The 25,834-nt window shown below is 35.3% G+C and overlaps 1 protein-coding gene across 1 annotated transcript; it reads left to right on the top strand.

Moving 5' to 3' along the window:
- Window positions 1-7: 7 nt before the first annotated feature.
- Window positions 8-25,208, top strand: LOC579389 (DCC-interacting protein 13-alpha). The gene is made up of 17 exons (XM_779509.5): window positions 8-152; window positions 1,487-1,585; window positions 2,356-2,415; window positions 2,802-2,873; window positions 4,763-4,892; window positions 5,798-5,913; window positions 6,637-6,812; window positions 7,402-7,572; window positions 8,039-8,120; window positions 10,538-10,644; window positions 11,736-11,838; window positions 12,607-12,725; window positions 13,985-14,223; window positions 15,218-15,404; window positions 16,442-16,528; window positions 17,247-17,554; window positions 21,190-25,208. Exons 1-16 carry the CDS (start codon window positions 99-101, stop codon window positions 17,488-17,490), a joined length of 2,046 nt encoding a protein of 681 aa, XP_784602.3. The 5' UTR covers window positions 8-98; the 3' UTR covers window positions 17,491-17,554; window positions 21,190-25,208.
- Window positions 25,209-25,834: the final 626 nt, after the last annotated feature.

Here is a 25,834-nt window from a genome sequence, read left to right as displayed (position 1 = left end):
AATTGACCTCATATGACCTTCCAACAAAGCAGCTGTGGGTAAATGAAGGAGTGGCAATTTTCCATAAAACCAGCAAGGAATCGAAATAGGGAGCTAAAATGCCTGGGATTCAACTTTTGCGTCTTGAGGACGCTCATGATGATTCACCTCAGGTAATTTTAAACTAATGCCAATAAAGGGAAATACATTATTTTCCGCTTCTAATCGCAGTGTTTTTGTGTGCTGCTGGATGCTCCAGTAGTTAACAATGGTCCCATGTATTGAAATATTTGTGGTTGCATCATCATCAGTACATTGATTTCAATTTGTACAATGTAAATCACTAAATGACATTTCTCCTTTTCTGTGTCTCCATTAAATGAAGAGTAACTTAACATATATTACATTTAGTTTGTTTCTAACAAGGATTTTATGTTAACCAAAGTGGAAAAAGGTGAATTGTCATGAAGAAATGTTTGTTTGTGTTGTTTTGTTTTTTAATTAAAAAAAATATTAACTCAGTATTAATTTCCATCGTGTTTGAGAGAGGGTGCCATAATTTGGTTTGGCTGAAACCAAAAATTGTTTTGCTTCTGGAATCATGACTTAACTTAAAGGAACTTTTGAAGATAACAATTATGTGAAATACTGTATTTTATTGTAAGAAATTTTGATTAATTTCCTAGCTCAATATCTAGAATGTTATTTTTCTATTACTTTGATTGCAGCACCAACAAAAATCAACATTATCATGTTTGTCTACTTACACGCTAGATTAATTGTCCATGAATGACATGGTTCTTAAATTTACTCATCTATAATCTATATGTACGTTTATTGAAATATGATAATGTAGGGATTTATTTTGAACTTCTGAAACTCCCCCTCATATCCATGATTCATCCCTTTCATATTAATAGGTCATCCCTCATTTACATTCACCCTTTTCATCCACCATCCTTTCATCTGTCTATCTCTCTTTCTCTCTCATTGGTTTCAATGTTCACCTGATGCAGTCAAGCTTATAGTATAATTTACATATACCATGAATATTCAATATATACTCTTTGTTTATGTTTGAATATTCAAGAATACTTTGTGATGCTGATTTATACTTGTATGGGACTAAATGAATATTTATTGGTTTCTTCTACTTTGCATGGAATGTATGTGGAATGCTACATAGAATGCTGTAATGCTTTGCTACGTTAAAACCTGGTCAGTTAGCCAGGAGTTATCAATCGTACAACATGTCTGCTGGGCTGCCTCTGTGTACTTAAGAGTGCTAGGAATTAGTTAGAACCGCAACCCTACAATAATGAGGCTATAACTTCAAGAAAAATAAATGTAAATTTAAAACATCTAACTCACAACTCTATCATCTTAGAGCTGGCAGAGGGGCATTAAGACATGACTTTTTTGTTCAATAGAACATTTTAATGTCCTGTTGGCTCTCAGCAGATGATAGATTCATATCTTTTCATCCATGTGTTTTTCATGTAACCAGGCAAGATCCCTGCTGAATCTATTTGAGACGGATGCCTTACAGCTGAGCAGCTATATGAAGGGACTCCTGGATGTCTGTAAGAATGTCGTTGACTGCCAGGTAAGCCAAGTTGAGCTGTCAGGATCCTAATTTTCATACATAGATTTGTATTCATTCCAAGTCTGATTAAATTTAAATTTAACCTCACAGATTTACTGCTGTAATTTGGGAATCACTTCATGAAACTGTCATAAGTACAAGTTCACCGACATCCCATTGAAATGCATGTCAAATCTAATACATGCATTTCAGTGGGTTGTATGCAAACTTGATTCTTATGAGGGTATCATTAAATGCTGCCTGGGATATTATTATTAAACTTTAAAAACAACTAAAAGCTCTTAACTCTAGTTGGCTGTCATTGTATATACTGTACAGGCACTTAGTACATATTTTTAAAATTGCTTGAATTGTAGCTATTTTCTTGAGGGGGGGGGGGGCTTTATTAAAGAATAACTTGATATTTATACAAATCATTATGACTGCCAGGTAAGTTGAAATGTCAAGGTGCTTGTATTTCAATTTTTTATTTTTTTTTATTTAAAAAAAATCTCATTCCAAAGCTAGTATCAATTCCATTTCATTTTTTCTTTTTCCCTTGACTTTTTGTAGATCTCCCGCCTGCTTCCATTCTCAATTTAATATTTGGCTATACACTATGAAAATTATTTGTTGTATGTTAGAATGTTGTATGAAAATGGAAATGAATAGGTAAGTCTGATTTTAAGGAAGTAAAAATATTCTCAAACTTTCAGTATTCACATCATTACATCACTTTTCCGAACCAATTCTTATCTTGCGGAACAATTTTTCTCTCCCCCTTGTTTCAGAATACACTGAAGAGTGCTACTCAGGCGCTTTCCACAAAGCTAGGGGAATTTGAATCATGGGTAAGTAGCCAACAGCATGCTTTTTTTTGGAGGGGGGGGGGTGGAAAATAATAATAATAATATTGCCCTCTTGTATAACACTCACATCCACCATGCTATAAAGGTGCCCCATTGTTTCCTGACATTAGCTTTCCTACCAACCCAGGTAAAATGGGAATATCTTCCAACCTGGTAACCATTTTCTAAACCTGGATGGAGTGGCACTATCCTGAAACTTCACTTGTTAACAGTCTCCATTTTCACTGCAAGAAACTTTTGAAACTGGGAGGACGCACAAGATTTTTGATAGTTTTGTGCTTATGGTATTACCATAATTAGATACTTGCTGATACTATATTGGGGAAGAATGCTTCATTTTTTCTGTTGACTCTATTTGATTTCTGTAGAAGTTTGAGCTTGGAAGAGATGACAGCATCCTTGTGTCGACCCTGAAGCAGTTTGCTGGTAATGTTGACCAGGTGAGAGTGATTCTGTAAAACCCACTGTATTTGATAGAAACTGCAATATCATCGGAAATGAAGATCCCAACCTATAATATCATCCTGATTGATAAAAGCCTCCTTGGCTGCTGATCATAGTGATGTCAGAATAGACATCACAGATTTGATTTTTTGTTTGCTCTAAACCCTTTAAATACCTCCAGGGTTATTTTGATTTTACTATTCATATGACTATGTTAGGCAAATTCATGCAAAAAAATATATTAAAAAAATTGACTTGAAAACACATCAGACAATTAGTCTGAACCGAGTCAGGAGCAAATTTGAAGAAATTATATTTTTAAATGTTGTAAAACCAAAGATATAAGAAGAAAACTGACCAAGTATCTGTACTAAAAATCGTACATGTAAAATTGGTCGTATACATTCGACAGTTGAAAATGACGCGCACGGTTGCATTACGTGCGTTCTCGAATCCAAAATCATACTTCACACACACACTCTCGTCATACCGCGAATGGTCCTTCGTGGGGAGCTAGCCGGCTGAGAGTTTGCAGCGATACCAACGCAGCTTCGGAGCTCCGCAGAGCGCCATTTTAGCGGGACTCGGAAGGGTTCGCGTGGGAAGGCAGCGGCCTAGCTTTTTGCCCAAACAACGCTAGATCGGCTGCTGGCAAAATGAAAATAACTAAGATCGAGAACATCGTCGGTTTCTTAACTTTTCAGTGAGATAATTCTGAATTCTAATTGAGACTATATAATCAATTGAATCGACAAAGAAACCTCGGTAGAACTCTTATAACTATACAAAAGCTTGTTTATTTCTTCATTTGACATTTTGTTTTCGACCATTTTTTCGTGCGCGAGTCAATGCAAACTATGTATTACCAAACTTTCAACACACAAGGAACGGGGAACACTCGCGGACCTCGTATCAAATTCGTTGCAAAAAAAAATTCAAGTGTGATTTTGAAGCAGTGTAGAATATTGGCGCTGCAATGCGCAGAAATATACTTGAAAGAAACTTAATAAATCATACCTGAATTTTCAGAAAATCGTATTTGTATTAGTGTACCTAGATGTGACTTGTTTATAACTCAGATTTTATGAAGATTTGTCGGGAAAAAATGTCAATTTTTTCCGTTTGGTGGTCATTTCTAGGCTAATATTTAAAAAGTTACTTCAGTAATGGGCCCGATGTTTCTCTTATCACACTCGCATGTTATTTCTACATAGATTAAACATAGGATGATTAAGGGTAAGACCGGATAACATTATAAAAAAAGATATATCCTTCCAACCTCCCATATCCAAGTTTTGGGCTGATTATTGCCGACCCACCGCAGCAAGGCCATTCAGATTGTCGTACGCGAGCGAAGCGCCCTCTAGTGCCCCATGAATGTGCCTAACTATGTGGCACCTCAGACAACCCCCTCCCCCCAAAAAAGAAATGGATTTTGAAATGTTCTTATCTAATGATTTTGTAATTTCCTTCAAAATCAGATTATAATCATCTGCATTGACCTAACAGTGATGTTGATAATAGTGACATGCTCCTATCCACCAACCAACAGGTGCTCATTCACTAAAATTTCATGTAGGCTTCCAATTCCTGTGATTGAATTGAATTAGATTTATTTCCACATTTGCGTTCAAAATACAGACACACAGTTATATACAAAAGTAAAAGGATAAAATTCCCTTCTTCTTGGTACCCAAACATGTGGATTGAGAGTTCATGTCAGTGGTTATGCCAAACAGACTTTGAACATCATGATTTTTCGTTGTTATTATTAGTAGTAGTATTATCATTATTGTTATAACTATTATTATTAGTAGTAGTAGTATTATTCATATTAATATTTGTTATTATTATATGATATGATTTTAATTGTATTATAACATAGGTTAGCACAATGCACTCTACACTTTCATCATCGCTAGAAGACACCGTCCTGCACCCTCTATCAAGGTTTATGAACAGTGACATTGCAGAGATCATGAGCATGAGAGAGCTCTACAAAGCCAATCAACATGGTATGTTCCAATGGGTAGTATAACAACTCTCCTCTAATATGTCATCATTTTGTGTTTCATACGTTATCAAGTATCTTACAATACTGATCCAAGCTCTTGTAGGGTCATCAAATTTATCGGTCATACTGGAATATTGGATGAAGTCAGTAATTCCCAAAGTTAATGAGGGCATGAACTTGGAACTTGGCCTTTTAATGCACATTGATTTTCAGGTTTGCTCTGATATCATTTCAATTTAAATTACTATAAGGCATATTGCATATTTATCAAGTATTTTGATTGTTTGCTTATGTTTTCATATGATTTTTAAAATTTATATCCATTCTTTAATATTTTGTAAAATAGTATGACTAAAGTACAATATAACATGATTACAAAACTAAACTTTACAATGCAGATGAGCATAGTTTATTATGAAATAGGAAATATTTCTGGGTATGCATGTAGAAATAGCAAGCAGTTTTACATTTTAACATTTGCCGTTCTGTTGGAGAAAGTACAAGTATGGCACCAGGGTCCCTGTGAAGAAACGGCCTTAAATTATAATACAAAGAAAGGGTAGGCCACTGCCAGACTGCCTTCCTCATTTTGTATAATTCATCTTATGTATTGTCATACATTTGTCTGTTTATATACCAGTATGTATTTTTATCTGTTGATCTCTTGAGGAGAAATAAATGAAACTAAAACTGAAAGAAATATTTCTATGAAGACCGGTAAAGGGAGAACAAAGAAATTAAATAAATAAACAATATCAACAACAGAAATGGTGACTACAGGCATGTGAAGTTTATGTACAAAAAGTGGTCTCTAATAGACTGTTTCTATAGAAAAAGATCTGTGAAGTAGGTTTGACCGTAGTTTATTGCATTGCTTTGCTTTATATTTTTCTTTGTCCATTGTAGATCATGAAGGAGTTTTGTCAAAGTACAGTAAGGTATCCAAGAAGAGGGAACACGAAACCAAACAGTGCATTGAGATGAATGATGAACTCTATGCTTGTCGGAAGAAACTACAACAGGTTGGTTTGGCGTAGTGCTTTAGTCCGCAACCCAAATCCTGGCCTCTACCCTGTTTCATTATCTTGTTATCAATAACAAGTTACAATAACTAAAAATAATGGCATTTGATTGGCTGAGAGCAAATTTGTCATAGAATTTGGCATTTGTTATTGATAACAAGTTTTATTTATCTCGTTTGGCTCAGTTACCTCTGCAAATCAAAACCAGTCCTTGATGACAATGTTGTTTAAGCTAGATTAGGGTTTCTTCGATGTTTATACTACAAAAGTTTAAAAAATATATACATGCTTCACATCAAAAAGTTGCTATTCAAAGCAACTCAATGAAGGTAGCTTGACTTCCAACCATTCAAGAATGATATTTGTGGGATTTGCATTTGATTTTTAGGGTTGCATTTAATAACAATTATTGAATACAAGATAGAAGCCCTGGAACCATCAAATTAAATCAGGGACATGGTATGTGCTCCAGCAACAATTACCATTGGCTTTATTTCATCAAAAAGATAGGATTTTAGATTTGGTTTAGAGTTAGGATTATAGATACAGTGATGGGTATGGTTAAGAATTAAAGTAGGGATTTCTCCCAGTGCAGGAAATAGACCATAGGGCAATTGTTGCTGGAGCATGCATTTTCGAAACCACTAAACCATTAGCTTTCATGAAATTATCAGACTTTGTCTAAGGTCATGTTTACTAAATTAGCATTTGTTGGTCTTGCAGACTGCCATGAACTACTACACCGCTCTCAACCTGCTGCAGTACAAGCGGACCACGGGTCTCTTGGAACCCATGATAGGATATCTTCAAGCTCACATGGCCTTCGTTAAGATGGGACCACAGATGTTCACAAGACAAACAGAGGAATATCTCTCAGATATCAACACAAGTGTCCAGGGGTAAGAATCTCATTTTTTCATATTTCATTTGTTAAATTCATTGTAGATTAGACTGGTCTGAATTTTGGTTACATTTTCTGCTTTGTATCATTTGTTATTTAAATTGAGCATGCCATATCTTGTAAAACGGAAACCTGTCAAATTTGTTCATCAATGATGAAGAATGTGGCTCTCTGATAGGGTAGGCATTATTTAATCAGTAGTAGAGGCATGTTTCTAAAATATGCCGTAATATTTGTCCTACCTAGCAACAATAAATGTGTACAATTCACATTCTGACTATTAAAATACAATTAGTTGTAACAGGTGAATGAAATGATTTGTAACATGGCACTTAACAAAGAGTAATCCATTCAATTTGATTACATTACAAAAATGGTCTATTAGAAACGACACTAACCCTAACCCTACCTGATGCATACTGTACGGTATGCAAACACAGTATGCAAATTAGCTAACTTACCCACAATTTTCAGAAACATGCCTTTACCACTTGTTATATAATGCCTCTGCTCTGATACACAAGAACTATTTTACATCCTATCCAATGGAAATGATCATTATTATTATTTTTTTATATATTAAACAGAGTTATGACTGAAATGAGCGTCACATGTGAGAGAGCCAGAGAGCAGGTCAGAGAGTTGGACACACAAAACCCATACTACTACGTGCCTGAGCCGACCCCTGACCTCCAGATGCCCCCCAAGGTCATCAATAGAAAGCGCCATCAGATAGGGGGCTATCTGTGGATTAGATTGTAAGTATAGAAATCATTCTGCCAATGATCAATTAAAAAAATAAATATTAAAGTTTTCTTTTACTGTAAAATCAGAAACTTTTGTGAATTGGAGCTGACATTTTTGTTGTTGCAGCATTTATTATTTTCTCAACACTTTCCCCACTGGGGTTGTACAACCAAATGTCAAAAATGATTTGAATTACACTCACTTGCACTTCATTAACAGGTGTATTAGGTATAGATGACATTACAGATTCTGTGATTTTAATGAGATAGCATATTTTTTATTTTAATTATCGATGTTCTACGCTCTCTCAAAAGAATTCAAATTCCTCCATCATAAATTGATGCCATCCTTATAATTTTCACCCGATCCGGGCAATTGACTGGAAAAGCTGCTCTACATCATTTACCTACACATGTAGTCCCATCCATAGGATTGTGATATATGTCATCAATGTATTTCTGCTTGTTTAATCAATAGGAAATCAGGCCTGACTCACAGATGGGAAAGACAGTACTTCTTCATCCAAGGGAGTATTCTAATGAGTCAAGCCAAAAGTGATGTGAGTACTTATCTAATTTGTTAAAGCCAATGTACAGTTTTGGTAGCTCTCAAAGCAGTTTTCAGTCAGATTTCTCTGATTTTTATTGTAGACATCATGATAGTGACAAAGTCAATTTGTGTGAGAAGGAGGAGAAGAAAAAGAAGATTGAGGAGAAGAAGAAGGAGGAGGAGGAGGAGGAAAGAAGGAAAAAAAACAAGAAAAGTGATAAAGAAAACAAACAAAGAACGAAATATTATGAAGGAGGAGGAGACTATAGGTAGAGAATAATAAAAGTATGCAATTTGTTAAGAAATGAGTTTACAACTCACAGGAGAGAGAGAGAAGAAGAAAAGGAGAGAGAGACAGAGAGAGAGACAGTAGAAAAGGATAGAGAGAGACAGACAGAGAGAGAGAAAGAGATAATAGAGATTTTAGTAAATATTTAGAGAAATCATCTCATAAGGCTGAATCAGTTGAATCGTGTAATTTAGTTTAGGAAGTGTAGAAAATCACAGAATTTTGCCTAGCTTGAGGGGTGGCAGATTTACCAGTAAGACACTTTTTTGGAGTGCTCAATTCAGCAAAGAAACTATGATAATTTAGTTTTCTTTTTTTTTCTCTCTGATGAAAAAAATAAGAATTTTATATTGTGTTATCATTTTGTCTGTTGAAGAGACTAACTTATGGAAACAAAAAACAAAAAGCAAGGAAAAAATTAAAACCCAAATGTCATCAAAATGTACACTCTGTGTGTGGCCAATTAGCACGCAATTCTTTAATCCAATCGGAATGGTGCCAGTGTGGACATCCTCTTTAATTCTCACATCCTTTCACCGTTGGCAATGAACGCCATCAACCTCTCAGGCATCCTGAGAATGCACTAGTGTAAGTGCTACTTCCCTGTCCTCATTGGGACAACCCGGTGGAGGTTAAAGGTGAAGTCTACCCTCATATATTATTTGGTTTGAATAAAAGCAGGAAAGTTAGAGAAAAATCAAGTTATAATTTTAGGAAAAGTGATTTTTTTTCCTCATGAGCTGCAGAAGGGCTATAAGTCTTTATAGTTGATGCATTTTTCGCTCCCAACTGGCAAATTATGAAATAGATTGGCAGCTTCATGTTTTAATATGAGAGCTACTCTACATTTGTTTATTTGTACAAACAAAATTGTATTTACCTTTTTCCCCAAAGAAAATTATATTTTGTATATATGTGCCATGGATGTATCATTGGAACATGGTCATGCATGAACATAATATACTTGATTCCTTCATACATACTGAAGAAGAGGGACATTTTTAACAGTGTATTTGAAAAATAATCAGAAGCTTGTTTGTATACAACTGTAATACATGAAATTAATATTATTATTTGATATTTTCTTTAATTTATCTGAATTCATTTAAACATTCCTGATCTCAGGGTGGACTTTCCCTTTAAGCTTTCCCTGATTAGTATGATGACAGGTGCAGCTGGCTTATCCCTGGGGATTGGCCTCTGATTACTGTTATGACTGACCCCTCAGCCAAGTGCATTTCTTGACAGGCAACTTATTTAAAGACGCTTTGAGTACCGGTCATGTCATTAGACAATTACAATCTTAAAGAAATTGTCTGGAAACAATTTGGAAAGGTTGATTATGTTGGAACTTGTATGTAAGAATTGATGTACATGTTTACTGTGAGGTTTTAGAATGATAATTTTTTTTAAATCTACTCCGTATTGCTGAATATCTCATGTGCCACACAGGAATGGATATATGGGACTGCACACATCTTGCATGAAATTAAAGTTGGACCAAACTTTTCAGCTTGTACTCTTCTGTTTTGAATATAAAGGCATTTCAAGGAACATTTCTATGATGATATGCTTCAAAACTGACGTAAAAAGAATGAGAAAGCTCACAAATCATTTTTCATCTTTACCTGAACTCAACCTTCTCTTTAAATTTTCCAGTTACTTGGTCATGAAATTTCTGTCTGTAAGTGTATGTCTGTAATTTACCGTTACACCAGCAGCCATAGGCACTTTCAGTCGATACAGATGGCAGTTTTCTGCACACATCAGGGAGTGTAGGCAACATTTTTAATGCCTCCTGCGTCTCTAGGATTGCAGACAGTTATCCAAAATAAAGTTTTAAAAGCCAAATTTTGGCTCCGAAATCAAGCTTTAACTCTTTACCCTCTTTCGTTGACACGTGGAACAAGCACACATACAGTGTATGCGTAAAATACTTCTACTCCAAAGAAAGCGGCTCTCCAGGGTTTTGATCCCTATATTAGGACTAAAGAGTGAACCACATTCACAATATGTGTACTGGTATATGTAGTTAAAGTCACTAGGAAATTTCGAGAAGGATATTTTTGAGAAAATCGTCTATGATTCAAGATTTTGCACAACTCACATACAAACCAACTATTTGTGTATGATTACAGATTGGAGGCCATCTTGTGATAGACCTAGAAGGATGTATGGTGCAACCATCAGATGTTGATGATCGTAGATTTGTCTTTCATATTCAAAATATCCAGGATCCAAAAAAGTAAGTATATTTCACTTTAAATCAATTCTAGAAAATCAATTGTCATCCAGTTTAATATTTTTTTTTTTCTTCCTCACAATGTTTTATTTGATCTTTATGTTTGTTGTGTAAGTGCGTGATTTGTAATTTTTAAATATTTATTTTTGGAGTGCGTAGTCATCCTCCCAAAATAAACTATTAAAGGGATAGTTGAGTTATGTTGCAGAGGGCGCTACACAAACTAATTTTTTGTAAGATAATGAAAAACTGAGTGTCAAATTTGAAAGAACATACAATTTAAATGACAAAATCATCTTTTTTTTATCAAAAGCGGTTCAGAGACGGCTGAAATATCCATAAATATAACGATTTCTAACACTTGTGTACCACCACAAATATTAGATAATTTGAAAAAGCCGTTGAAAAAACAAAATATTGCCTTTTACGTTGTATTTCAGGCAATGCTGATGTTGGCTTTTTTGTTGGCATTTTCGTGTTAGCTATATTACGCACAACCAGCCGGCCCATTTTTTGCTATTTTTAATTAAATAATTAATTAACAGTCACCATATTTTTTGAAAAGTGGAGCTAAATTGGTATGATCGTATTGGCTAAATTTCACACATTTTGGGGTCTAAAATTACCTTCATAGCAATTTTAGGTTCTTGGGTATTGGAAATGTATTAGATAAGAATAAGAGCAATAACCATGCACTTTGAAGGCATTCGCGATCTGGAAACAGAACTTAACTATCCCTTTAAAAAGAATTTCTGTTTTCACTTCTTCCTTCCACATTCTTTGTCTTTCTTGTGTTATTCAATCTCTCTCGCTCCCTCTACCTTGCTCTCTCTCACTCTCTCACTCTCTCTTACACACACTCTCTCTCACTCTGTCTCAGTCTCTCATCATCTCTTTCACTCACCTCATTCTGTATTTCCTTTTCACCCTCTCTGTCTTTTTCATTCTTTCTCTCATTCTATTTCTCACCCTTTTTCTTCCTCAATCCCTCTTGCTCATTCACTCTTACTGAATTGTCCTTCTATCACACAATGTTATACCTGCTCCCTGTCTCTGACCCTATGTTGATATGTTCCTCATTTGTTTGTGTCCAGGTCCGTCCACCTTCAGACAATGAGTACCCTTGATAGAGAGGAATGGATCTGTACCATCAGGAACATCAACTCAGAATACAGCGCTGGATCAGGAAGCAATAGGGTAACACACACAAATCTGTACAAAAAAAAATGTCTTTCCAATGTACTCATAAGCCCTTTCGCCTCCCTCAAGAGTGATGGCTGGCGGTGGAAAGGCATAACATTTTAAAGCTGACAAGCATTCTTGAAGACCATTGAAAATGAGCCAATTAAGTACTGCATCAGAATGATACTTCAAATCAACTCTTTACTGGCTTTTCTAGTTGACAAATGGAACAAACATTGGACTGCGTCAGTCCACTTTTGTCACATGTATAGCATACAGGTATGCTTTTCTCATAACAATGTGATAGCTGGGGTTATCATCCATGGCGAATAAAGAGTTGACGGAAGACATGTTTTTAATATCTTTTAAAACAAATTTCGAGTGGTCAACCCAACTCCTCTCTGTTCTTGATTCTTTTAACTCTGTAGTAATGAATGAACAGAGGGGACCTGGGTCCCTCTAATTAAGAGTTGCCATTGATCAAAATCAAATGCGAATCCTGTAATCAATCGCAAGTTTGCAGTTCCCTATCTCTTATGTACATAGTTGGGATCGACATCAATCACAAATAATTTGCCAGTAATATCAACTCTTTATATGACAGGGTCCTGTACATGAGGCGTAGAAGTATAAATTATGGAGAAAATATGTGATATGCATAAACAAGAACAGAATTTAAATATTGAAGAGGTATAAATGAGAGAGGGAATATATACACTGTAAAAGTATGAAATATTGTTATTATTATCATCATCATCATGAATCTTGATGTCTTGCAAACAGGGTAGTATCGTGAGTGAGGATTCTGGATCTGTTCCCGGGGTCAACTCTGATGGGAGTTCACCTTCAGGGAGCATGAGTGGGACCAGATCTAAGATCAGGCCGTTATCACTTCAGAACAAGTAAGAACAAATTGAGGGGTCAGTGACAAAAAGACGTAACTCCATTTTGGCCATTTTGAGAAAAATTGGTTCATGTGTCACAGAGCACTTAGGCCTTCAGTTATTTTCACTAGCCATTGACTTCAATGGGGTGTTGGGTGGAGTTAAGTTTCTGTGTTTCCTGGAAAGCCCACATCTTTCTGAACATTTTGATATCAAATACTCATTTTGGCAATATATGGAGTTACGTCTTTGTGTCACTGAACCCTCAAAATCACCTTGGAAGCCTTAGTCCACTCAAAGTGGTTCTCTGACATGTGCTCTATGCAACAACAAAAAAATCCACGGTCAATTTACATGGATTTCCTCAGTTACCCGGGCCCGGTTTCATAAAACTTATTACCAATAACGAGTTACAATAACTGCTATAACCAACTGAAATAGTGGCATTTGATTGGCTGAGAGCAGATTTGTCATAGAAATTAAGCACTTATGATTGATAACAAGTTTTTATGAAACAGGGCCCTGTATGAATTTAACCTAGTATCCTGCTCTATACCTTAACCTACCCAATCATACCCCTGACACTAACTGTATGCCTTTGACAAAACAAAGCCATTAGCAAATGTCACAAAGCTAATGTTGGAACTTTTTCACAAAGTGTTTATCCGTCGTCATTGTCAATTATCATGACCTGGAATAAAATCAGAGTGAGAGTCTTTTAGATGGTGATGGTAAAGTTTTGTTCAAGGTGTAAAAATATTAGATCGCATGAAACCCAGCTGTAAAGAACCTAATTCACATTGTCTTTCCTTTAAACTTCAAAAGGTTGTCAGTTTTTTTCAATACCAGTTCAGTACATTTCAGAAACTTATTCTGAAGGATGTTTAAGCATAATGTGTGTCCTGTTTAAAAAAAAAAGCCACATTTGCATTGCAGAAAAGCCAATAAAAAAAATGTTGGTGTTTGATAATTCTAGTATTTTGGGTGAGTGCGCCCGTGTGTCGTTTGGAGCTGCTCTGCATGCGTTCACACTGAAGCAAGGAGAGTCACGTGACCAACAACCGGAATAATTGACTGGTGCTTTACACCGCAAAAAGAACTGGTGTTTTAAAGAACCACACTCCAGAGGGTTTTTTATTCGCTTTTTACGCATGTTTATGGGTAGTTACCTAGCAAGTTTGGACAAAACTTAGGGTGTTAGAGAAACCAATGTTTTTTGCTTGCAGCGTAAATGCCCCTATTGATACCTGTCTGGGAAATCTATCTTCATATCACAGCTCAAAGGGAACAAATGAAGGTCAGAGGTCAAGATCAGGGAGTAAGGACGTCCCCTCGACCCCGCCCCCTTCGCCCTTTGACACCATGCTGCCGAGCACACCCATATCGTTTGACATGATCTCCCCAGGGGAGGAAGTGCCCCCCTCGCTGACCAAAGCAAGCCCCACCCAGAGGGACATCCCACCGAGGAGGATCAACCCGTTCAGTGAACCAGCAGGGCAGATAAGAGTAGAACAGAGTATGTTTGTCAAACTTCTCTAATCAATGTATCATTTAAAAGTATATTAATGATAAATAATAATAACAATATTTATAAAGCTCAACATATCCATCTCTAGAGATGCTCAAAGCGCATACAAATAATTAAAATTTATATCAGGAATTCAACATACCTCTCATTTATGAAAAGGAAGGAATTATGTTTATACAGCTCATAGTAGAGGTGTTGTGGTCGAGTGGATATGTCACCTGACTGTGGATCACAAGGTCAGCGGTTAGCATCTTGTCACGGCACTAATGTCCTTTGGCAAGACATTGATCTACATTTGCCACACTCGACCCAGGTGAGGTAAATGGGTACCTGATAGGATTATTCCTTGAAATGCACTGTGCTCTGATGACGGCTGCCGGAGCTTAAGCTAGGGAATTAATCATGTAATTTGTGTATAGCGCACTGATATGTCTTAGGACAGGAATTGCACTATATAAATGGTTCATATTATTATTATTGATATTCACAATAACCTTTTTTCTTGGACGCACTTCATAGCAAGATAAATCATGCCTGAAAATGAATACAGTTTGTACATGTGGATACCAGTCTTTCTTCTGTCACTTTGAGTCAGGTTCGAGCATAGATAACAGATGGGAGTCATGTGGAGTATACATTTGAACCAATTCAGGCTACTTTTATCCACTTAATTATCAGCTTCAAAGAGAGAATGAAACCTTTTATCCTAATTTCAAACTTACTTTTCTCTATCTAGGTTGATGTTCATTAAAACACTTCTTATTGGATTCTCTTGATGGACATTGGTTATTTCTTCTACTTTAACCTGTGTATGTAAAGATTGAAATTTATTATTTTATCATCACTTAACTTAATATATTCCACTACTAAAGTACATTTGAAATATTAATTCAAGGTTTGCTGTATGTTTAGGCAGATATAAAAAATCAGAACTCTGCTTTTGAGGTAGAAATCATAATTTCAACTTGACAATCTCATGCAGGTAAATCCAGTATTCCAGGATTCCTTCAGCAGTATGTGGTTCGCTTCCTGGGGTCAATGGAGGTCAACCGAGACAAAGGCTTGGATGTACTCATGCAGACAATACGACACATCATGGCCGCCAGGGCCATACACAATGTCTTTCGAATGACCGAGTGTAATCTGATCATTACAAATGACAGCGTTAGGTAATGGAGCATTCTTATCCTTTGTATTACCGTAATTGAAATGTCTTTCTAAATAATATTGATATTGCACTAAAAGTAATATTTTTCTGAAATACATCATCTACAATATAGATGATTTAAAATAAACGGATTTGAGATATAATATACCTGTGAAAATAGATACTTTTGGGGTATGAAAATTTCACAAAACATTGTTGATTCTTGACTTATGGAAACTGTTTTAATACCAGTTATTTTATATACTGTTACTCTATATTAGCCAATTGATTTAAATTGTCATAACCAATTTGGATTGCAACTGTTCATTAGTGATTATGCAGAGGTCTTCCGCAGTTGTAGTCTAACATATGTCTGTTCATTGTGCAGTCATTAATCAAAGAAATGCCATAAGTTTATGTTGACAATGTAAACATCTGTCCCAAAACTGAAGATACATTGAGATCCAGAATATGTGTACAACCCTTTGACCACTTGAAAAAATTCCCTGAAAATTCTGGTTCTACTATACACAATTTGTGGAAGAGTGTAAAAAGGAAAACAAATGTTTATTCTTACCGTAATTAACCCTTGTGTATTAACCGCACCCCTCTTTTTCGCCCTTTAAAAAAAAAACAGACCTAGAATAGAACCTTGTGGTACGCCGTGTAATAGAAGAAAAATTGGAGGAATTATTATTATCAACTACATATTGAAATCTATCAGACCAAGATGACAGACAAATTTGAGTGTTGTTCTAGTTTCCGAGTGGTGAGTCAACACACCGATTACTGAGCTGGGAGACATTGCCAGGCATAGCGCCAGATGGAGGGGCATAAATCGAAACCTACTTCTTTTTTTTTTGTACTATGTATAAGCCGCACCCCCGACTTTGAATTTTTTTCGGCGGCAAAAAGGTGCGGTTAATACACCGTTAATATCGGTAGTTTAGTTTGAATTAAATATAGGGTACTCGGTATTCTGTACAATGATAGTATTACATTGCAGGTGACGTGCATACCTCATCATACTAATCTTTGGTCTTGTTCTCATACATGCAGGTTAGAAGACCCCAGTAATAACTCACTGAGGGCTTATTTTCACTTGAAAAACATCTCTTTCTGGGCTGCTCACCAGGAAAACAAAAGGTAAGGAATAAACAAATGGTGGTCCAACATTTTCTCAAGTAACATTTGCTCAGGCTTGATGATGTCATATATAAAGAGGGTAGGGTTGGGGGTAGTAATCGCATATATGAAGTAACACATTTCTTAGATTTACTCACAGTATGAATGAGCAGTGTCCTGTTTTGTACAGTGGTTCAGCTAATAAATAATAGAGATAGCTCCATACTAATTGTGCCCACATCCCTCCCAGATGATGCTCAAGGTGCCTATCAAATATTAAGATGCCTGAAAGCTAACTTGTTCTGGAAAATATTATACCCAAGAATATTGCATACTACTACCGGTAGTTCATAAATATGTTATAGTAACAATTCTTCATTTCTAAAAATTAGGAACACAAGCTTGAGGTTGTGTCTAAAGTGTGTAATAAGTTTTGTTTTGTTTTGTTGGAAGGAATTCATGCTAGGCATGAATATAAAGGGATCATTTTTTTAAAATGAAGGACACAAATGCAGCTTTTTTTATGATCCATCATTTTCTTCAGTAACAACAGTTCCAGGCTTTAATTTGCCAAAGTTACAGAGTTAGGGTTAGATACATTTTTGGGTCCAGAGTAAAAGTTAGGAATTCGCCTAGTGTAGGTAATTGATGATGTGCAGTTGTTGTCAGAGCACGTGTCGTGCAACTGTTGCTATTACCAGCCTCCGTTGTTGACCCCCCACCCCCCCACCCTGTACAGGTTGGTAGCTTTCATCACAATATCTCGGCCAGCCGACTCGGGTCGACCGACGTACACATGCCACGTGTTTGAGACGGACAGTGGGGGCGAAGAGATCTGTCAATCTCTGAGCGTGGCCGCAGAGATCTGCTTCCAGGCCATGCTGAAGACGAGGATGGCTGGAGGGGCGGGAGAGGGGTACGGAGGAGAGGACATGTCGTTGACCCCTGGCGGGCAGGTAACGGGAGGTCATTATGGCTCTTGATGGAAGCTGCTGTCACCCCCGCCTACATTTTTTGCATGAGTAGCAGAGCAAGATAGAAAGCATAGTAAGCATGCTGCACATTCCATTCTGTCTCTTGCAGTCTTACTGCTTTTTTGTCTCTTTCCATTTATATTTATCCTTTCTCTCTTGCTCTCTCTCTCTCTCTTTTTCTTCCTCTCTCTTCTTTCCTTCCTCTCCTTTTCTTTCCTCTCCTTTCCTTCCTCACTTTCTCCCTTTCTCCTTTTCTTCCTTACTTTCTCCATTTTTTTTTCTCTCTCTCTCTCTCTCTCTTTCTCCTCTCTTCTATCTCGTTCTACTTTTCTTTCTCATCCTCACTCAGTTTGGGAATATGATAATTCTGATTATCTGTTTATCAAGCCGAATTTATCTGTATTTCCTGTCACGTTTGATTTGTTACTGTCTTTCTGTCTCACTGTTTCTGTCTCCCATCCTCTTTGTCTCCTAGACTCTCTGTCTCTCTACCACTCTGTCTCTTTTTTTTTTTAAATGTCTTTCTCTCTCTATGGGCTCTTCATCTTTTTTCTCTCAATTCCCTCTATTTCAAAAAAACATTTCTTCACTTTTGGGGTCTCTTAGATTTTTCTCTCGGCCATTCTTTTTCACTCTCCTTACAAATGTGACTATGTCATTAAATGGTATCTCGACCCAACATACTCACGATGCTACTAGGCTATGTGAGTGTGTCAATTTGTGAAACCAACTATTAAGATTTCTAGCACTCTTCTCTATCTTTAGCTCTTCTTTTGAAAATGTATCAATTTGCCTCAACTCAATTGAGCCAATCTTGAAGGCATATTAGGCAGCAAATCAGTTGAAGTTAAACCGTCAAGAGAAATATATAATTTGCTCCATTGAAACAGCAAGAATCCCCCCCCCCCCCATTATAAAAAAAACTAAAACTAAAAACTAAAAAAAGATGAAAAAAGAATGCTAATGGATCTGATGGATAGATAAGCTTTTCCATAAGACATGGACAGAAAAGGACCAAGTAGCTTAATGGATTGAGAGCTGTTTATTAAAGTAGGTGCACTAATGGATCTGATGGATAGATAAGCTTTTCCATAAGACATGGACAGAAAAGGACCAAGTAGCTTAATGGATTGAGAGCTGTTTATTAAAGTAGGTGCACTGCAAGAAATTTAGTAGTTCTTGGCATTTTGGTAATTGCTAGAAATTATAGTCGTATTGAGACTCATAGGATTAGCAGAGATAAAGCATGGCCTAGAAGTTATCAAATTGCTTATCTGTTTTGTTCCGCTTAGTTTTGTAAGAGGAAGAAATTTAGTGAAAGAAAGAGCATTTTTCTACTGGCAATCCAGTGTCATTCTCAGCAGGTTAATGAAAAATGTTTTAGAAGCAAGATAAGGTCTCCTATTCACTCTTTTAAAGTTGAAAAAAAGAAAGGTTGGAAAAGCAAATATAGAAGAAAGAAACATAAAAACAAGCTTCTCAGCACCACCTGATAACTTTGAATAGCTATCAGAAAAAAACAATTTTGCAGATCATGAATTTTGTTTGCTTTTCTGATGCCCATGATAAAAGAAAAACACTTACAAAATTCTTCTCAAACAAGCTTTGATATTTGCACTCCTTTCTGAAGTACAATTTCTCAATTTTCTCACTTTGTTGTGTGACTTCTAAATATGCTTTTTGTTAGCAGTAGGATCCAGTAAATTGTAATTCTGTACGATAATCTAAATTTGCACAATAGACACTGTGTAGTTCACCTGTTCAAAGTTTCAACATTTTGGCACAGCCTGTACCATCAAAGTTTTGCAGTGATCTTCTCATAAACATCTGGATTTCTTTTTCATTTGTAAAAATACAAAAACACTCTATTTCACAATTCAATCATTGCATGTCACTATTTTCAAGATTTTACATCTTAAAAATTTCCAAACGAATTTTCACTAAAGATACTATGTCCCTTTTGCTGCCAACATCAAATTCTGTAGAACTTTGCAGGAGTTATAAATATGTCATGTATGTCTTATCTGTGAAATTTAAACGCTTGCAGTGTCCTAATATTCAAATTATGCAAGAAAACCAGTTTACTTGCTAGACTTCACTGTCAGACACTATTGAGTGACTGACTGGCTTTTTTCTTCTTTGGTAATAACACACATTAAATGAGCTGTAAAGGGTACATGAGCATTTGTCTACATCAGTAACCCACTTCTTGTATAAATGGCCAAAATTAAACTGATTGAATCTTTGCGCAGCACAAAACGTACGACCATTCGAGACAATGGTCTGAAAATCAGACTATTACTTACTGGCTCTATAGCTCTAATAGTCGTTATTTTCCCACTTAAAGACATTTTCAAGCCCCCCCCCCCCCTTTTTTTAGGGAAGTTCTAAATTAGTAGTATATTTTAAATGCCGTCAGAATTTCACCTTTTCATTTTTTTGGCCTGCAAATGGGACATAGTACCTATAAGCAGACTATAAACCAAACTGTGACAAAAAAACAACAACAAAACTTTACGCCGTCATTTTACTCCTTCTGAATTTACCTCCAGACATTGTGAACCAATTGTCACTAAAATACTGCACATGTGAAATTTCCTCTTTGACATGCATGTATTTTTAAATATTTGTTAATAACATTTTATTGAATATTACATTCTGATATGTTTGTCCACCCTAGATCAATTTACCAGATAGTGACATCCCATTGGTCCTAAATTCAAGTTTAACACAGTGAAACCTGCTTCAGTGATCACCTGTGTAGAAAGACCTCATTTTCTGTTCGCTGGAATAGTGTTTACCATTTAAACATTTACTTTTGTATACAGCAAAGGTTATAGTTATGGTTAGACTTAGGCATAGGCTTGGCCTTAGAATTATGGTTTTGGATTATCGTGAGCCTAATCCTTTAACCCCCTCAAAGTGTGTAGTGGATAATAGGACCATTAGTTCATGTAGCACCATGGTTTAGTGTAGTATGGCCCGGTAGACTGACATAGAGCAGCATGCCTCCCTTACATAGATCCCCTTGAACCCCAGTTGCACCGAAACTGCATCCAAACTGACACCAGACCAATCAAAAAAACTTTAAAATTCCTCCAATAGCCTAGATCTGTTCAATTATCGGTCAGGCAGATCAAGCAAACAGATTGCAAAGATTTTTTAAAAATGGATAATTTGTTTTACCATAATGCTTGCTTCAAAAAAATTCAAAGGCAAATTCAGATTAATTTTATTGGTCCATTTGTTGAATAAGGTATCCATACAGAGCATGTGGAGTTAAGCACCGTGAAAAGACAACAAAATGTAGGTTTAATCACAATAGCATTACAGGTTTTTCGAACAATATTCCCTTTTGAGGTGGTATTGTTCGAAAACGTGTTTCCTTTTGCTTGAAAATAAATCTAATTAAAACACTTGCTTCTCAGGAATGCTAGGGTATTATTTTTAACTGCCATTGTCGTATTTGATTTGCAGGCAAACGATTAGTTTTCAAAAGTTTTCAAAAAATGTATTTATGAGTCTTACCTGATATAGCAATAATCAATGTTTAAAAAGTCTATCTATTATGACAGCATCTATAGAGGTGGTATCATTTCCAACAGGAGGATGAAATTAGGAATCGGTCAAGTTTGATAAAGGAGCCTTAATAATGCACTTTTATCCATCAGTAATACATTTGGTCCTGGTCCTTATTCCTTGGAACAGGAACTCTCCAGCACCACCGGGAGCACTGACACACCCATGTCCCCGCCCTCATCACTACCCCCTTCCATGGACCCCCCACACCCCATCCACTCCGGCCCCCCTCCCCCTGAAGATAGCGAAGGGCTCACTCCACCCCTCTCCGCCTTGGATCTCAACAGCAATCAGAATTCCAATGTTGCCATGGCGACCCCAGATGCCAATTTCCCCGTCAATGTCGTGCTGAATCTCGGAGGGACGACAGCCAAGGAATCACAAGCTTAGTAATAGTCATCTTATTTGTTCTTTCTGCTTTAAATGTATGTATGTGTAAGGAAGCTGTACGCAGGCTTCATATGACTACAATTTTGTATTATTATGTAGTAGAAATACCCTTATCAGGTTTTTATATCAGTCAGCTATATTCCATGACTTTTGGCATAGACAACAATGTTTATGAATTTAAGAGACATACCATGCTGTACCAGGCATTATACTCTGACAGATATCTCTCTCAAATTTGCTGTTAGCTTGTGTGTGTGTATCCATATTTGTTTGTGTGTGTGTTGAAGTAGAACTTGTAAGCAATACAATTGCATTTCTTATTTAGCCTGTACAGTGTTAAAAAAAAAAGCACATAAGCATTAATTATTTGAGAACGGAATGAGATTTCCATATAGTTGGAGGATAACCAATTTTGTGATGCTTCAAATGTCTGTTTCCTAGCAACAATACTGCTAACTCATATATTTTTGGTTTAATAATTCCCAAGAAGTGTATTACTGCTAGCAGACATTTTGTGAATAGAAATTACTAAGTGATCATATGCACAGGGTTTTAAAAAAAATTATGTTACCTTGAAAATTCTGCCTTTAAATTTTGTCAGGGTTTTTCTATTAACTGATATTTTGTGCAGGCTGATTTGAATAAATAGTAAAACATGTCTTATAAAATGCCTCTGAAATGGTTGAATGAGCCTTTCAACCAAATTTTGTGACTGGACTTTTATGTTCACCATACACTGATTTGAAAGAAAAGTTTAAATTTAGTAAAAAGTATGTATGATCTTTTAAAAGACTATTGACCGGTAGGCGGGCATGCAGGGATCTTTTAAAAGACTATTGACCAGTAGGTGGGCATTGCTAAAATCACAACTCCAATTTCGACCAATTAGATGGCTAGATTTCTAAAGAGAGGTATATAATACTTGCTACTTTGATAAAAGATGACTTTCTAATCAGGTGCCACAATTGCCTTGGATAAGTAATCTAGATTTAGTTATTTAGTAATTTCGTAATTTAGATTTGATCATAAATATAAGTATTGTCTGGTTTATTTTGTTCAAGAGATTACTAGCATGGGATATGTTTGCCTTTCCTGGTTTCAAAGAGTAAAATGTTAGTCAAATGAACAGGTTAAGTGGTGCTGATTAGAAAAATATTATTTTTTATTTTTTATTGTAATGCTGTTTGGTTTGGTTGTTATGAGTTACTTATCACCAATCATCACTTTCCACAAATCAGATTACTTTCCTACAAGCTTCATTAACATTTGTGCCTTTTCACATTCTAACAGTACATAACGCACAATGGGCCAGTATGAAATACTTGTATATGACATTTAAACATTTTAATTTGTTTTCGTCAAAAAAATTAATGAAATGTGTATATTTACTTTATGGTTGTAGGTCAATGTGTATATTACAACTAAAAATATAGTCAGATATGAGTTGTCATATAATTGTTGCATGGTAGAGGTTGGTTATGAATGTAGTTGTTGGCTCATAATTGTTGCAAATTCTACAATGTCAGCTGAAATACTAAACAATCACATATCTTTTTTTATATACGGTACATGTAGTTGTTTTAGTATAGCAAATTGTTTATTTAAATTGTTGTACATGTACAAGCCTCAGAATACTTAACTTGGCAACCAAATGCAAAAATAGTTATTTTCCCCTTCATAATGATTTTCACTACTGCGATGTGCTATTCATACATGTATATACATACAATTCCTATGATTTCTTATGTAAGTTGGGGGAATGAGTGACAGATAAATGTTAGAGGTGTCAATTTAGAGAAGAAAAAAATGGTTCATTCACTTCTTGCATCCTTGAGTTTGGTAAATGAATCAATAGAATGAAAGTCACACCTGCTAGGTCATTTTACTCATACGGTTAGGATAAGAATACTCAACTTAATAGAATAAAATTATAAATTTAGAATATTATGAAATAGAATAGAATATTCATGTGTTTAGAAGATATATAGTAGTAAATTCTGTTGATTCATACTGGAAAGTCTCACTTGTATTGAACACATTAATGTAGAAAAATATCTGAATGGCTTTGCTTCTCAATATGTAAATGCATTATAAGCTATTATTATCTATATAAGGCTTTCAAATGGTACAATAAATCAGTGTATTTGATATCTTAAGCGCAGTACTCGGATGACTGATCAATCTTGTTTTCCTATTGCTCAGTCATCTGGGAACTTCAACTATCGATATCAATATCACACAAAAACAAATTCATATTTACTGAGGTAAGTCAAATTTTTTTATTTCGCTAGTCAGCATAATATAGTTTATAATAATATTATATGGCTTTGTTTTCATGTGCTACAAGAATATATTTCTCTCGCTATAACAATATTGGACTCGTCTCGACTCATTCAATATTGTCATAGCTCCAGCAATATACTCTTGTATCACACTCAATCCATCTAATATTATATAAACATTCCTGAGGTTGATAATTACATGTAGGTTTGAACTATATACATGTTTATTTTTTAAGCCTGTTTGTAGGTCTTTTCCATTAATTTCAATGACATTACCTGTATTCTAATAGTGAATTGATATCAAACTGGTGTTACAGGTCTCTGTATTTATTGATAAAAAGATATGTAATAAGATATATAAAAGAGTATATCTAATGATATATAATAAATATTTGAATGATATATAATAGGATATTCCACAGACATCCATGTATGATAGAATATGTTTCAGTATTTCTGAAGCAAGAGGTTTTAGAGGAATTTAAGGAAGATGTCACCTGTTATATAACTCTATCTGTCTTTCAAGGAGTAACACTGTCCATTCTATCCCTATAACTGCCTCTTTGATAAAATCACCAAGCTTGACAATATTCTATTAAAGTCGTGTCATGACTGAAGAATGGTAGTTTCTAATGAATATGATGAATGAGTTTTCATTTTCCTTTTTATTTATTTATATTTGAATTATTCTGTTGTAATTAATATTCATTTAGAATCCAGTATGGCTATTGACATGGTGAGAGACTGTTGTGTTCTCATTAATGGGATTGTTCTGCAAGATTGCAAAAAAGTGTATTTTGTCAAATGTGTAATTTAAGTTTTGTTTATGTTTAGCTTTTCTCAAGAAGCTGCATGTCTTTGTTCTGATCATTTAATTGGCTAATTAATCAGCTACTTAACTTGGAAGTAAATAGTTAAGAAATGTGATAGCTTTCAAATGTGATAGCTCAGGTAGTAGTAAATTTGCTTTACATTTAAATGAGTTTTTGTTGATTTTTGATAAAGCTCATTAAAAAAACAGAGGTGCTGTCTTCATAGTAGCTTTAATATTGATTTTGTTGGTTTTATAATAACGTAACACGTGCACCCCATACATCACATTCCCCCTTTTTCATGTCATATTACTCTTTATTAAGTTACAGGGCAATCCAACCGTTCTGTTACCGTAAGTTGAGTTAGTGGAAATCAGTGGAATACAAGTGAGAAGAGTCTGAAGGAGAAATTGAACAGAAATATAGAAAGTCATGAATGTTTGAAATCTGAGATTACTAAATCCATTTAAATTTAAAATTGATAAAGTGCACCTTGACCTTTGGGGTGCATGTACTCAAAATAATCATTACAAAATTTACTGGTCCTCAAAATGACTGTTTCATGAAACAATAACCTGGAAGCTGTCTTGTAAAAGATAACAATAATATAACCGATTTGCCAATTTGAAATCCACATACCGTATGTGCAGTGATCTCAGTTGTCGAAAAACTGATTGTCTGATTTTTTTTCACTTTTACAAAATCCTTTTCTCTGATTTTATGCTTTTTTTCTGAGCAATTTACCATGATTACAAGGTTGATTTCCTTTAAGCTTGAACTGCTTTAAAGTGCTAAAAGGATGTTGAGATAACTACATTAAGAAATTGTGTCATAATTAGTATCAATTTTGTAAAATTGTAAAATGCAGATTTTTTTTATACAATTTGAGTTATGTGCAATTTTTTTCTTCTTTCTAAACTTGACCTTATTTTCATATGTTTTTTTAAAAATTTTACTTTATACCGTATAAGTCTTTGGTATGTACAATTCTGTTTTTTTCTTCTGTGTAGACATAGAATATGATTATTGTCTGGCAGGAAGTTATTTCTATTACTGCCAATTTGTACATATATTATTAAATGTGTACTCCTTAAATAGAGAATACCTATAGCCAAGAAATAAAGGAATACTTATTTTAGACATAAAAAAGTGTCCATGATTTTCGTTATGTTCTCAATGTGTATCTTATATGTATCTGACCCAAACTGTTGCCTTTGATTTTTTGATGGCCATATAAATATATGAGCATTATAGTGTAGCCAGATTCTTTGGGGGTAGAGGGCTCAAGCC

Source organism: Strongylocentrotus purpuratus, unplaced genomic scaffold, assembly GCF_000002235.5.
Source record: "Strongylocentrotus purpuratus isolate Spur 01 unplaced genomic scaffold, Spur_5.0 spur5_scaffold_6, whole genome shotgun sequence".
NCBI classification, from domain to species: Eukaryota; Metazoa; Echinodermata; class Echinoidea; order Camarodonta; family Strongylocentrotidae; genus Strongylocentrotus; species Strongylocentrotus purpuratus.
Note: the sequence above shows the minus strand (reverse complement) of the source record. Positions and strands in the feature narration are given on the sequence as shown.

Coding starts and splice junctions, on each gene's coding strand:
- LOC579389 (XM_779509.5), top strand. CDS start 99: ATGCCTGGGATTCAACTTTTGCGTCTTGAGGACGCTCATGATGATTCA. Junction 12,726..13,984: donor CCGTTATCACTTCAGAACAA/GTAAGAACAAAT, acceptor TTCATATCACAG/CTCAAAGGGAACAAATGAAG. Junction 16,529..17,246: donor GCTCACCAGGAAAACAAAAG/GTAAGGAATAAA, acceptor CACCCTGTACAG/GTTGGTAGCTTTCATCACAA.